Below are 15,363 nucleotides of genomic sequence, written 5' to 3' on the forward strand. Positions count from 1 at the left end.
TTTATTTACGTGTTACAAGCCTTCTTCTTATCCTTCTTCTTCTTCTTCTTTGATCATGTTTTAAACCTTCTTTGACTCATTACCATTTCTAGGTATAAAATGTTTCAATTACGTGTAAAGGTAAATATGACTTCACGTCGTTATCGATTATCACTTAAATATATCCCTTTTTTAATAAAAAATAATATCTTAAACCTTATTGTCATGTCTATAAATTCTAGTTGGTTTATATTTATTTGTTGGTGAAAAGATAGATCAACAATACATTTGTTAAAATTCAAAACAAACGTGGAACCATACGTTAAGATAACGTCAGAGTATAAGTTAAAAGAAGAAGAAATTGATAAATTTATTGTAAAGGTAGTTATTAGAATAGTCAAATGAATACTGATCGATAACTTTTTGGATATGCCTAAAGGTAAATAACCCCTAAAGTTTCAAAAATGTTTTCAACCTTTTATAACGTTTATAAAATTTATTTGGAATACCTTTTGATAGAAAGGTTAGCGATACTTAACAAACGTCAAGGTATACGTAAAGTGAACGTCACGACATATGTTAGAAGGAGATGAAGTCGATAAAATGTATACTACGACTCTACGAGTAACTAATAAAATGGTCAAATTGACCTAAATTCAATCTATAAATAGCATAAATTCAAGGCATGCTTAAACCACCCAACTCCTTTTACATATTTAAAACCCCAAAAAATAATTAATAAAATGAAACTCATTATTTGACTTTGTAAACAAAATTAAAACCAAAATTAATAATAACAATAATTAAGAATATTAATTAATAATAACGTCAGAGTATAAGTTAAAAGAATAAGAAATTGATAAATTTATTGGAAAGGCAGTTATTAGAATAGTCAAATGAACCCTGATCAATAACTTTTTCGATACGTGTAAAGGTAAATAACCCCTAAAGTTAACCCTTTTTCAATCAAAAACGTTTTCAACCTTTTATAACGTATATAAAATTTATTTGGAATACCTTTTGGTAGAAAGGTTAACGATACTTAACAAACGTCAAGATATACATAAAGTGAACGTCATGACATATGTTAGAAGGAGATGAAGTCGATAAAATATATACTATGACTCTACGAGTAACTAATAAAATGGTCAAATTGACCTAAATTCAATCTAGAAATAGCATAAATTCAAGGCATGCTTAAACCACCCAACTCCTTTTACATATTTAAAACAAATGAAACTCAAATTATTTGACTTTGTAAACAAAATTAAATCATTAATTATAATTAATTAATAATAATAATAATAATTAAGAAGGGACTATAGACAAACACGATCTTTTCAATCTATAATTAGAAAGTGCAGTTAGGGCGCGATACAACTCAGCATGTCTCATAATAAATAAAATAAAATAAATAAAATCATTAATTAATTATTATAATTATTGTTAACTCATTAATTATGTATTTTAATACACTTGTACATTGGTTGCATCGTACATGACAAATTATATAAAATATCAAATTAAGACGTATACACTAAGGGAAGATCATGAACATTAATTTAAAATTAATTCTCATAAGATAAGATATATTCATGTATCTAGAAATTAATTTAAATTAAATTAATTAAAAGCACTTTTCTCATAAGGGTCAAGAGTAGTTACCTAACTTTTACTCCCAAGATTAAAATATTAATTAAGTATTACTTAATCCTAATTTAAATTTATGAGTAGGTGAACTAGCCCATTTGACCTAAAAATATTAATAAAATTTTGTTTGTGATGAATGTTTTTTTTGAAATTAATCTAACAAAACCACCCCATTAGTCTTTGTCCCCCAACATTTTATGTATAATTTATTATATTTTTTTCTCAATTTAATTTTGATTAATTTAATTATCGCAATGTATTAGGGGTGGGTGGGTTCGGGTATCCAACCCAAACCCTTGGAATCGAAACCAACTGGTTTCTAAATCCAAGGAATCAGAATCAGAACCGATCAATTCCGGTTCCTAAATGCCTGAAATGGTAACCTGAACAAAAACTATATCACACCCCTACTATTAAAAAAAATGACAAATATACCTTGTAAGAAGTATAAATACACCCCCACTATTTACAAAAATTTAAAATACATTATTGTTCCTAAATCCAAGGAATCAGAATTGGAACCAGTCAGTTTCGGTTCCTAAATGCTTGAAACCGTAACCTTAACAAAAATTATATACCTCTACTACTAAAAAAAAAAATGACAAATAGGCCTTGTAAAAATTAATACACCCCCATTATTTACAAAAATTACAAATACATTATGTGTATCCATCGATTCCACCTTAGGTACCCAAACCTCAGTTTCGGTTTCTGAAATAGTGGACCATAACCATAACCATACAATTTTAATTCCACCAAATTTGGAATCGAAACTGACATCCCAAGAACCCATGGATTTCGATTTTACTCTAAAAAATTTTGCACTCCTATAATGGATGCTTTATATTAGCATAATATACGTATAAAATACATACCTTAATACGATGAATCATGACCGATTAGATGTATATGTATCCGAGATAAATAAAATAAATTATTTTCTTATTTATTTTATAAATTTACTAAACTATTATTAGTACTATTGTTTAAAGTACAAAGGTGTTAAAACTTAATTTGATCGTACGAAGCAGGTTAAATAAATTGTAAAAAAAAAAATTTAAGGAAGCAGTGGCTGGCTGCTTCTAGATACGCGTGGCTAATGTGAATGAACAGCACGTGCGGCTGACGTGTCTAGAATGCAGCTGCTCCTCCTGGTTTGTGGCTTTCTAGGACTTAATTCCAATTAGCTCTTTCTGACGGCTCATCAATCGAAGCCCTCCATCACCGTCTGATCATGATCGGACGGCCATCACTACTCCCTCACTTACCTTGATCCAACCTGGCGTCGCCACACGTGTACTCCATGCCACGGTTTTTACAACTGTAACTAACTTTTGTCGTAAACACCAAAGCGGAATCTCTTACAATACACTACTAGCTTTAGATTCACTTATTTACCAAGGATAATTTCGTAAACTTACTTAAAATAGACCCCACTCTCTCACGGGGCTGTGATCCACTGTCAAATCAGCCACCCTCCCCACCGTCTGATCTTTAATTGATTAAAACTTAAAAGTGTTGTCTGTGGTGGGCCTCACCTCACTTAACCCGATAAGACATAAACTGACCATGTGTTTGTGCAGGCTGTGACGATTCTAATCTCACCTGTCTGTCGTTTTGGAATTTACTCAGCTATACTAAAATCCAACCCCATAAATCTAATGCTTCAGCTAGCTCAGTTCTTCTTCAAACTCTCCCTCCCTGTCTGTGTCTATTTTCGCCATGGAAATCTCTTAGGACTCTGAAAAGCAAAAGCTAAATCTTATAAAAAAAAAACACTTTCTTTGTTGTGCGTTTGGTTTGTTTATGTTGGTTTTTCAAAATGGTTTCGTTGGAAGATTCTCATTCTACTTCAAGTCGCCGGTTTCCTTTACTGCAAAATTTTTACTCACCATCTTTAGTTTCGAGCCCCAAAATCCACCGAAATCCCGCCCGATCCATGCGTACGATTCGCTCGCATCTGTACCAAGACGAAAACAGTTGTTCCTTCACTACTGTTCCCGATAACTCCGGCTACATGTCCGAGAATCTGACCGAATCGGTTATCGACATGAGACTTGGCGAGCTTGCCACCAAACTTTTTGACGCCAAATCGGCCAAGTCCAACGCATCAGAAGACGATTTCTTGAATGTCTCACAAGCATTCAGCGATTTCTCGGTCTGTAGCAGCGATATATCGGGCGAGTTACAGCGCCTCGCAAGCTTACCTTCACCTGAAAACAGCCCCGCGCAGCCCGGTGGCGAAAACCGTCAAAGCGAGCCTGAACCGGAGCCGGAGCCGTGTTTGGGGTTCCTCCAAAGGGAAAGCTTCTCGACCGAAATAATCGAAAGCATTTCGCCGGAAGATCTTCAACCGACGGTCAAGATCTGCGTCGACGGTCTTCAATCCTCATCAATCGCCATCAAGCGATCAGCCGCAGCAAAGCTGAGACTTTTAGCAAAAAACCGGTCCGATAATCGGGTACTTATCGGCGAATCGGGTGCCATACCGGCCTTAATTCCCCTCCTCAAATGTAGCGATCCGTGGACTCAAGAGCATTCAGTAACAGCTTTATTAAACCTCTCTTTGCATGAGAACAACAAATCCCTAATCACAAACGCAGGGGCAATAAAGTCTTTAGTATATGTTCTCAAAACCGGTACCGAAACTTCGAAGCAAAACGCAGCCTGTGCTCTGTTGAGTCTGGCTCTGATAGAAGAGAACAAAAGTTCCATAGGCGCATGTGGGGCAATTCCACCCTTAGTTTCATTGCTAATAAGTGGTTCAAACAGAGGGAAGAAAGATTCTTTAACGACATTGTACAAGCTTTGTTCCTTGAAGCAAAACAAGGAGAGGGCTGTGAGCGCCGGGGCGGTGAGGCCGTTGGTGGCGATGTTGGTGGGGCAAGGTGAGGGAATGGCGGAGAAGGCCATGGTGGTGTTGAGCTTATTGGCGGCAATTGCGGAGGGGCGAGACGCTATTGTTGATGAAAATGGAATCGCTGCTTTTGTGGAGGCTATTGAAGATGGGAGTGTCAAGGGGAAGGAGTTTGCGGTGTTGACTTTGTTGCAGCTTTGTGCTGAGAGTGTTAGGAATAGAGGGTTGCTGGTTAGAGAAGGAGGAATTCCTCCACTTGTGGCGCTTTCACAAACCGGGAGTGTGAGAGCAAAGCATAAGGTGAGAATTGAATTGATTTACTGGTTTTGAACTTTAAATTACGTTGCATATGCCATTGATAAATAGAGTTTTGAAGCTAGGTAATCAGCTTGATTTCGTCTCGATCCATTAAGATTACTACATATTTAGGGACTTTTATACTTCATGAACTGTTCATTTCTGCTTGGTTGTTAAAGGTTTCTTGTTCATGATTTGCAGGCCGAAACACTTCTTGGGTATCTGAGAGAACCAAGACAGGAGGCTTCATCATCCAGCCCTTAGAGAAGTAGTAGTTAATTACTTAGAAAAGGTAATTAATGATATACTAAGGGTGTTGTTTTGATGTACAAAGGGAGTGTTTTTGATGATGGTTTGTACAGTGTGGTGGAGAAATCATTTGTAGAATTGAAAAAAAAAAAAAAAAAAAAAAATATTAGGGAGAGAGAGATTAGTGAGTAATCAACTGACCTTTAGATGTATGATTTTAAGCTTTAACTAGGTTTTTGGGGTTTCAAATTTTTTTTTCCCTGTTATTGATTTCTCTAATTCCTCTAGAGGTGGAGGATTAGGGTTTGCCTTGTGGGTTTCTGGGTGTGTGATAAAATCTTGGGTTATCTTCTCCTTATTATTTTGTTCGGATAACCCAACTTCTGTTAAACATCTTTTGAATGAAGATCCAGATTACTATTATCATACAAACATTATCCTGACATAACCATTGTTTGTTTTGCTTAAAGCTTTAAATCAAATCAAAGAAGAGGGAGAGGCTTTGGTAGGGCCTTGATGTGCTTATATTTGGTGTAAAGTAGTTCATCTGTTGTGTATGGCATCAGCACTTACAATTTTTGCAATCTCAACCCCACCACCAACCGCAACCCCACCAGATTATGCAATTTTGTTTGAGTATCTTTCCTTGTCGTTATTAATCATGCTTTAGCTGGCGAGAAGAAGAATTGCATTTTACTACCCAGTTTTTGAATCTCCAAAGTGTCGGTGTTGCTTTTACTGCAGACAACATTTTACATTAAATTAAGTGGACCTGCCAAATAATAATAATAATACCCTTTTGACCATTTTTTGTATTAAAGAGTAGAAGTTGTTGCACAAATCAAGCTCTAAATATATTCATACCAGGACCTGGACTTTTTCTCTCTTACAAACCAAACCTAAGACAAAACTATGGCACATTATTCACACATATTTACTATGAAAGCTAACAAGGTGAATACGGAAGGTCTGTAGTTAAACAAACAGATCCTGAGCAAGGCTATTTACCACACACACACTCACACCGGCTAACACTTTGCCATTCGTATGACAAATAGAGATGTTAGTATTGGATAATGTTACTAAATTTACTGGGAAGAAGAAGGAGGTCAAGCAGAACCCTCCACGTCTGTGCGTTTCTCTTGAATAAGCCGGGTCTGTAGCCTTTCTCAAGCATTTTCTCGACTTCTTCGAACAATCCTTTAGTTTCTGGTACCAAGAAGTAAATAGCGATGAGTCCTAGGGTAGAAAACCCGGCGAATAAGAGGAAAGTACCGCAGAACCAAGAGCTTCGGTAGTGATAAGAATTCAAGCTGACATGAGATTCGATGTCCATTAGAAACTGCAGCAATGCCTCCACCAATGCCTCTGTATCTCAATGGATAGATCCAGAGTTGACAATCCATGGAACAGTTCCCATCCCTGGTGATACACTATAATGTACAACCCGGAGGATCACTGCAAGGAATCCAAATCTACTTGGGCAACCACTCTTAAATATGTTGCGGTGCTCTCCACCACAGACGACCTCGTTTGATTTATCCTGAATCAAACATGCTCCAGAGAATGCTGAACATAGCAACATAAATTAAACTCAACCAGTAAGAAAATCAAGATGTAGACGAGAAACTAGTGTATTAATAGGACTTACTTCATCTCCTTTATTTGCACAGAAGCCACATTTACTTTCAAGCAGGACATGCAGTTCCATCTAGATGATTGCAGCTGTGGAGTAAGCTGGACAGTGCGTTCTGCCAAAGTGAAATGATTCCACTGGGCTAATAGAGGGGAATGAACTGAAGCTTGCCAAAACACAATAGCTAACACAACGAGGCAAGAAATGATTCCAAACATGAGATGATCATCAGTTTCCTTCTTCCGTATCGATCAACAAATGCCATACAAACATTGAGCCAACAGCATTGAGGCCGGAAGTCACCAGAGAGAGAGCTAGAGCTGTGCTGTTTGATGCGAATCCGGCAAATTGAACTATGGATGGACTGTAATACATGACATGTTGATCCCTACAAACTGCTGAGCTACTTGAACGTAATTCCAGCATAAAGTCCCCTCCTTACAATGGTTACCGAAAGCTCCCTTTAATCTAGAAAACGTGCCTTTGCCAATAATAGCTTCCTCAGCCTTTTCAGCTTCCACCGATTTTGTAACCTATTCATTCCTCCTTCACTTCATTAGCAGGGTAAATTTTCTCCAAGATGGCCCTGGCTTCATGGACCCATCCTGAATAATAGAAACAACTCTGATCTTCTATTCCCGGGGACAGAAAGAAAAAAAAACATTGCAATACTAATGGGGTTGTACCTTTCTGTAAGGTATCTGGAGATTCAGGGAGGGTGAGCATCAAGAAAACTGAATCAAACTGGTGCTCCTGCGACTCCGACATCCAGCGCCATGTTCCAGGAGCCTGATACATGAATTTTTTTAAAGAAATCAAAATTAAACAAAGTCACTAATTGTACAAGATAGTCCCAGATTAATGATTAAGTTAAGCATACCCTGGTAAATCCTAGATTGATAGGTAGGACAGAATTGGCCCCCTGTAATTAGCAACCCATTTGTACTACAAGTGCTCCTCTAATTCTAGCAGGAGATGCTTCTGAAATGTAAAGCGGTGAAGTCATGGAAGCCATTCCAACTCCAAGACCACCAATATTCTTCCAAAATAATCATCCAGGGAGCTGGAGCAACAGCCATGACAATTGCACCAACGAAGAATAATAAATCGCTGCTAAAATTGATATTCTCTTCCCAAACCTGTCGTTATCCATCCGCCAATACCAGCTCCAAATAGCACCTGCAACAGCCATACTCCACATTGTTTCCTGCCAACAACAAATTAACATTCATTAAACACAACAATATAAAATCAACCACACTTAAAACTAGAAGAATGAAACACAATAAACAAACCTGGAGCCATGTTTTCTTCTCAACACAACAAAATCCTCTTTAATAACAGAAGGGCACCAGTATGACTCCTAAACACCATATTGGAAGATTATATTAATTGAGTTCCATGTTTCTGATTGCTCTCAAGAAATTCAAAACATAAACCAATGTTTATTACAACATCTTGAACTGTTTTACCTGTGTCATAACCAAACAGAGCCCTCCAATGCCAGCTGAGAAAGCAAGCTTCATAATATAAGGCTCGTCCATACTGTCGCCAGCATTCTGTGAACTCAGTCTTATCTGCTTTTGAGACCCCTGCTTCCACCATACTTATGAATGGCTAAAACTAATTCAACTCAAGTTTTACACATAAAACTATGTCAAGAGACCTTAACAAACCCACCCAGATTCACCCTGCAACAACAAATCCTGATTACTAAAATTCCAGATGAACGAATCAGTAATATCTTCAAATTTAATAGAAGCATCACTAATAACTTGTTGTATGTATTACATACAATAATTTCAACGCATCAGAAAACAAAATTTAACAATACCCACAATGTATATTCACTTTAATATTCAAAGCCCTTTTTCTTCACTTTAGATGTCTGTTAAATAATGCATACGAACCCTAACTCAGTATACATTCAACAAGTGTCGAAGGAGTTTTAATGTAGTTTTGGAGTGTTGTTATTACTTATTATATTGAAAGTTTCTATGAAACCTGACAGTGAACTAAGCAGACAGTGTAGAGATTCTCCAGCAGGAAACAGATAAAATTTAAATCTCACTAATTGTAGATAAACCAAACAACTAACAAAATTATCCGTATTAATTACATTTGTGGGATACTTTAAAACCGAATCAAACTCTTATCACATTGACCAAGCCAAACTTGGATTTTATAATTATATTTGAAAATTGAAATCAACTTTGTCCAACAGATTTCTCTGCGGATTTTTAGGTGTTAATGATGAAGAACCATCAACCTTCCATGAATTTACCAATGAAATTTAAAAGCTTTATTGCATGATGAATGAAATGAAACTGTTTTGCGTTAAAAGTCACGAAATGTTAGCTCAATAAATATTTTTTTCGTACTAGTTTTCAAACCTATACCGCCTCAAAGATATTCATATCATATTATCTATTCAACGATAAATAATGAGAGTTTTCTATGTATCAGAAACTTGCAAAATTCATTGACCTCAAAAGTGTATAAATTGACACTACGGGGGGCTTGGCAGACGAGAGTTGCATATTTGAGCTTCATTTCATTATTTCTCTATGTAATCAAAGTTTTTTCTCCATCTTTGTATGCCTTATGGGCAATATCATAGAAATAGATAGGTGACGTAGGATTTACTTTTGGCATCCGAACCATTATAAAAACCCCCCTTTTGTCAATCTTTTATTTATTTTTTGCAACATATATATAACCTCAGCACCATTTTCAAATTTCATCGATCCATCACGTATAATTTCTAGTTTCCTTAACCTTTACACGTCGAGTCATATCGTCCAAAATCAAGCGTCAACATAAACCATTACTCCAATGAATGATTTACAAATCCCAGAAACAACCAGTGCAGAGCCCTGATAATTTTCTTTCGATATGCATGCATACATGCATGCACGTTACTTGATAATAAATAATACACCATCAAAACAATCTTCAAACCCAACACACAAACACAAAGCGAAAACGAAACAAGTAATCTTACCGAAGCAAATACTGGTATACAGAAGCTTCATAATTTAACAGCTCCAATAATGCTTCTCTTAGCACACTAGTGTATACTGTATATTTATGGATGGAGAATACTGCTGAAGAGGAGATATGGAAGTTGTATATCTGTAACTAAATAACTAAGTTTGGATATTTTTCTACGAGTTAAGTAACCGGTATGGAGTTATATACACACTGTATCCATAATTAGGAGGAAGAAGTATGAGGCTCAACACAATTTTCTCTTCACACTATGGGATCTTCTTAAAATACGGACATTAATGGTGATAAATACTGAGCTGGTTGTCCAATTTAAGATGGTCTGCCAGTTTGTGGCTAATAGATAAGTTCTAATGATCATATCGGATTCTTCTGTCAATATTAGTAATACCATAGCTTTAATTTTGTTGGATCGTACTCAAAATGTTCAGCTTCTTATAATCAGTTAGTTAAAATTTGGTATAATTTTACAAGGTAGATCTATTCTATCCAACTATATCAGGGATAATTAAAAAAAAAAAAAAAAAAAAAGATGAAAAAGATAATGTATTTTTTGTCAAGAATGGGATTCGAACCCATGCCCTTCGGACCAGTACCTGAAACTGGCGCTTTAGCAACTCGGCCATCTTGACAATGTGCAATTTTCCACAAATAGTTATTTTAATTTTTATTTATTTATTCAAATCAACTGATTTAATCTAATTTTATAAGTTATTTTCAGAGTAATGCTACAGTTACCGAAAGATTCACACTGAATGACGTCACTAAATCCTGATTGTTGATTAATTATGAATTAATATTAATCTATAGTCAGGATTACGTCACATTATTTGGTGTACGAATTCGGTGCGCATCCTTAGATAATTGTGGGCATGTTTGGCTTATTATTTTTATCCATATTCTCAATCCTATTCTCCAAATAATGTTTAGCACATTATTCTAAAAATATTATCCTATTTTTAATTACTTTTAGACCCTATAAGGTTATTAATTTCATCAAATACACCCTGAAAAAAAGTTTAAAATTATCAAAAACACCCCCACGACCCATATTCGCTAGATTCTGGTAACCACCGTCGGTGGTAGCCGAAATCTGTACAACTACCTATCTGCCGACCAGAAATTGCCAGAAGTTCACCGATATGACCTTTTCCGGCCATATCCACCATGGATCTGGCCGGAAAAGGCTAGATCTGGCCGTCGTTTTGGGCTTTTCCGGCCTTTGTGGCCACAACAGGCAGTATATTTGACCTTTTCCGGCCAGATCCGTGGTGGATCTGGCCGGAAAAGGCCATAACGACGCGTTACGAAACAGATCCGATAGGTTTGTGTCGTAACACAATTTTTTGGCCAAATTCCGGCGGTAGTGGCCAGAATCTGGCATTGTAGGTGATGGGGGTGTTTTTATCATTTTATATATTAGGGTATTTAATTAAATTAGCAAACCTAGGGGCTTTTTCATAAATTTTTAAATTTTACCTCGTAATACTCCCTTATCCAGCTATTTAATATTATTCTTAAAATCCTATCCAAAATAATAAACCAAACGCACCCTGTATTATTTTCCTATTTTCATCGCCCTATGTTAATATCGTGTTAAAAAGTTAATTGCCACATGGTATATAAAGTTAAAATAATTATTTCAAAGGTATAATNGAGAGCAAAGCATAAGGTGAGAATTGAATTGATTCACTGGTTTTGAACTTAAAATTACGTTGCATATGCCATTGATAAATAGAGTTTTGAAGCTAGATTATCAGCTTGATTTCGTCTCGATCCATTAAGATTACTACATATTTAGGGACTTTTATACTTCATGAACTGTTCATTTCTGCTTGGTTGTTAAAGGTTTCTTGTTCATGATTTGCAGGCCGAAACACTTCTTGGGTATCTGAGAGAACCAAGACAGGAGGCTTCATCATCGAGCCCTTAGAGAAGTAGTAGTTAATTACTTAGAAAAGGTAATTAATGATATACTAAGGGTGTTGTTTTGATGTACATAGGGAGTGTTTTTGATGATGGTTTGTACAGTGTGGTGGAGAAATCATTTGTAGAATTGAAAAAAAAAAAAAAAAAAAAAAATATTAGGGAGAGAGAGATTAGTGAGTAATCAACTGACCTTTAGATGTATGATTTTAAGCTTTAACTAGGTTTTTGGGGTTTCAAATTTTTTTTTCCCTGTTATTGATTTCTCTAATTCCTCTAGAGGTGGAGGATTAGGGTTTGCCTTGTGGGTTTCTGGGTGTGTGATAAAAATCTTGGGTTATTCTTCTTCTTATTATTTTGTTCGGATAACCCAACTTCTGTTAAACATCTTTATTGAATGAAGATCCAGATTACTATTATCATACAAACATTATCCTGATCATAACCATTGTTTGTTTTGCTTAAGCTTTAAATCAAATCAAATCAAAGAAGAGGGAGTGGTGTTTTTGGTAGGGCCATTGATATGCTTATATTTGGTGTAAAGTAGTTCATCTGTTTGTGTAGTGGCATCAGCACTTACAATTTTTGCAATCTCAACCCCACCACCAACCGCAACCCCACCATAGATTTATGCAATTTTGTTTGAGTATTCCTTTCCTTGTCGTTATTAATCATGCTTTAGCTGGCAGAGAAGAAGAAGTGCTATTTTACTACCCAGTTTTTGAATCTCCAAAGTGTCGGTGTTGCTTTTACCGCAGACAACATTTTACATTAAATTAAGTGGACCTGCCAAATAATAATAATAATACCCTTTTGACCATTTTTTGCTATTAAAGAGTAGAAGTTGTTGCACAAAATCAAGCTCTAAATATATTCAGTACCAGGACCTGGACTTTTTCTCTCTTACAAACCAAACCTAAGACAAAACTATGGCACATTATTCCACACATATTTACTATGAAAGCTAAACAAGGTGAATACGGAAGGTCTGTAGTTAAACAAACAGATCCTGAGCAAAGACTATTTACCACACACACTCACACCAGCTAGACACTTTGCTCATTCATATGACAAATAGAGATGTGTAGTATTGGCTAATGTTATTAAAATTTACTGGGAAGGGAAGAAGGAGATCAAGCAGAACCCTCAACATCTTTGCTTTTTCTCTTGAATAAGCCGGGTTTGTAGCCTTTCTCAAGCATTTTCTCGACTTCTTCGAACGGTAATCCTTTAGTTTCTGGTACCAAGAAGTAAATAGCGATGAGTCCTAGGGTAGAAAACCCGGCGAATAAGAGGAAAGTACCAGCAGAACCAAGAGCTTCGGTGAGTGATAAGAATGTCAAGCTGACGATGAGATTCGATGTCCAGTTAGAAACTGCAGCAATGCCTCCACCAATGCCTCTGTATCTCAATGGATAGATCTCAGAGTTGACAATCCATGGAACAGTTCCCATCCCTGGTGAGTACACTATAATGTACAATCCAAGGAGGATCACTGCAAGGAATCCAAATCTACTTGGGCAACCACTCTTAAAATATGTGCGGTGCTCTCCACCACAGACGACCTCGTTTGATTTATCCTGAATCAAACATGCTCCAGGAAGATGCTGAACATAGCAACATAAATTAAACTCAACCAGTAAGAAAATCAAGATGTGGACGAGAAACTAGTGTATTAATAGGACTTACTTCATCTCCTTTATTTGCACAGAAGCCACATTTTACTTTCAAGCAGGACATGCAGTTCCATCTAGATGGATTTGCAGCTGTGGAGTAAGCTGGACATGTGCTGTTCTTGCCAAAGTGAAATGATTCAACTGGGCTAATAGAGGGAGAATGAACTGAAGCTTGCCAAAACACAATAGCTAACACAACGAGGCAAGAAATTATTCCAAACATTGAGATGATCATCAGTTTCCTTCTTCCGTATCGATCAACAAATGCCATACTAACAATTGAGCCAACAGCATTGAGACCGGAAGTCACCAGAGAGAGAGCTAGAGCTGTGCTGTTTGATGCGAATCCGGCAAATTGAACTATGGATGGACTGTAATACATGACAGTGTTGATACCTACAAACTGCTGAGCTACTTGAACTGTAATTCCAGCATAAAGTCCCCTCCTTACAATAGGGTTACCGAAAGCTCCCTTTAATCTAGAAAACGTGCCTTTGCCAATAATAGCTTCCTCAGCCTTTTCAGCTTCCACCGATTGTTGTAACCTATTCATCTCTCCTTCAACTTCATTAGCAGGGTAAATTTTCTCCAAGATGGCCCTGGCTTCATGGACCCGATCCTGAATAATAGAAACAACTCTGATCTTCTATTCCCAGGGACAGAAAGAAAAAAAACTTTGCAATACTAATGTTGTACCTTTCTGTAAAGGTATCTGGGAGATTCAGGGAGGGTGAGCATCAAGAAGAACTGAATCAAAGCTGGTGCTCCTGCGACTCCGAGCATCCAGCGCCATGTTCCAGGAGCCTGATACATGATTTTTTTTTTAAGAAATCAAAATTAAACAAAGTCACTAATTGTACAAGATAGTCCCAAGATTAATGATTAAGTTAAGGCATACCCTGGTAAATCCTAGATTGATGAGGTAGGACAGGAATTGGCCCCCTGTAATTAGCAACCCATTTGTACTAACAAGTGCTCCTCTAATTCTAGCAGGAGATGCTTCTGAAATGTAAAGCGGTGAAGTCATGGAAGCCATTCCAACTCCAAGACCAACCAATATTCTTCCAAGAATAATCACCCAGGGAGCTGGAGCAACAGCCATGACAATTGCACCAAGGAAGAACAATACATCGGCTGCTAAAATTGATATTCTTCTCCCAAACCTGTCGTTGATCCATCCGCCAATACCAGCTCCAAAAATAGCACCTGCAACAGCCATACTCACAATTGTTTCCTGCACAACAACAAATTAACATTCATTAAACACAACAATATAAAATCAACTACACTTGAAACATAAAAGAATGTAACACAAATAAACAAACCTGGAGCCATGTTTTCTTCTCAACATCAACAAAATCCTCTTTAATATACAGAAGGGCACCAGATATGACTCCTAAAACACCATATTAGAAGATTATATTAATTGAGTTCCATAGTTTCTGATTGCTCTCAAGAATATTCAAAACATAAACCAATGTTTATTGGCAACATCTTTAAACTGTTTTACCTGTGTCATAACCAAACAAGAGCCCTCCAATGCCAGCTGAGAAAGCAAGCTTCATAATATAAGGCGTCGTCCATACTGTTCGCCAGCATTCTGTGAACTCAGTCTTATCTGCTTTTGAGACCCCTGCTTCTACCATACTTATGGAATTGGCTAAAACTAATTCAACTCAAGTTTTACACATAAAACTATGTCAAGAGAACCTTAACAAACCCACCCAGATTCAACCCTGCAACAACAAATCCTGATTACATAAAATTCCAGATGAACGAATCAGTAATATCTTCAAATTTAATAGAAGGCATCACTAATAACTTGTTGTATGTATTACATACAATAATTTCAACGCATCAGAAAACAAAATTTAACAATACCCACAAACAATGTATATTTACCTTAATATTTCAAGGCCCTCTTTTCTTCCTCTTTAGATGTCTGTTCAATAATGCTTATGAACCCTAACTCAAGTATACATTCAACAAGTGTCGAAGGAGTTTTAATGTAGTTTTGGAGTGTTGTTATTACTTATTAATATTTGAAAGTTTCTATGAAACCTGACAGTGAAAACTAAAAGCAG

General features: G+C 36.5%; 2 protein-coding genes and 1 pseudogene across 2 annotated transcripts; 1 reads left to right on the plus strand and 2 right to left on the minus strand.

Moving 5' to 3' along the window:
• The first annotated feature begins 3,297 nt into the window (after nucleotides 1–3,297).
• Nucleotides 3,298–5,217, plus strand: LOC116115839 (U-box domain-containing protein 4). The gene is made up of 2 exons (XM_031401971.1): nucleotides 3,298–4,786; nucleotides 4,985–5,217. The coding sequence occupies exons 1-2, from the start codon at nucleotides 3,452–3,454 to the stop codon at nucleotides 5,045–5,047; spliced, it is 1,398 nt and encodes a 465-aa protein (XP_031257831.1). The 5' UTR covers nucleotides 3,298–3,451; the 3' UTR covers nucleotides 5,048–5,217.
• Nucleotides 5,218–6,085: 868 nt separating this feature from the next.
• LOC116115863 lies at nucleotides 6,086–8,273 on the minus strand (annotated as a pseudogene).
• Nucleotides 8,274–12,736: 4,463 nt separating this feature from the next.
• On the minus strand, nucleotides 12,737–14,954 carry LOC116115867 (inositol transporter 4-like). Its single transcript, XM_031401995.1, has 6 exons — nucleotides 14,790–14,954; nucleotides 14,605–14,675; nucleotides 14,178–14,513; nucleotides 13,976–14,083; nucleotides 13,293–13,898; nucleotides 12,737–13,210 (listed from the first exon to the last, which is right to left on the minus strand). The coding sequence occupies exons 1-6, from the start codon at nucleotides 14,923–14,925 to the stop codon at nucleotides 12,737–12,739; spliced, it is 1,731 nt and encodes a 576-aa protein (XP_031257855.1). The 5' UTR covers nucleotides 14,926–14,954.
• Nucleotides 14,955–15,363: the final 409 nt, after the last annotated feature.

Source organism: Pistacia vera, unplaced genomic scaffold, assembly GCF_008641045.1.
Source record: "Pistacia vera cultivar Batoury unplaced genomic scaffold, PisVer_v2 Contig754, whole genome shotgun sequence".
Classification (NCBI taxonomy): Eukaryota; Viridiplantae; Streptophyta; class Magnoliopsida; order Sapindales; family Anacardiaceae; genus Pistacia; species Pistacia vera.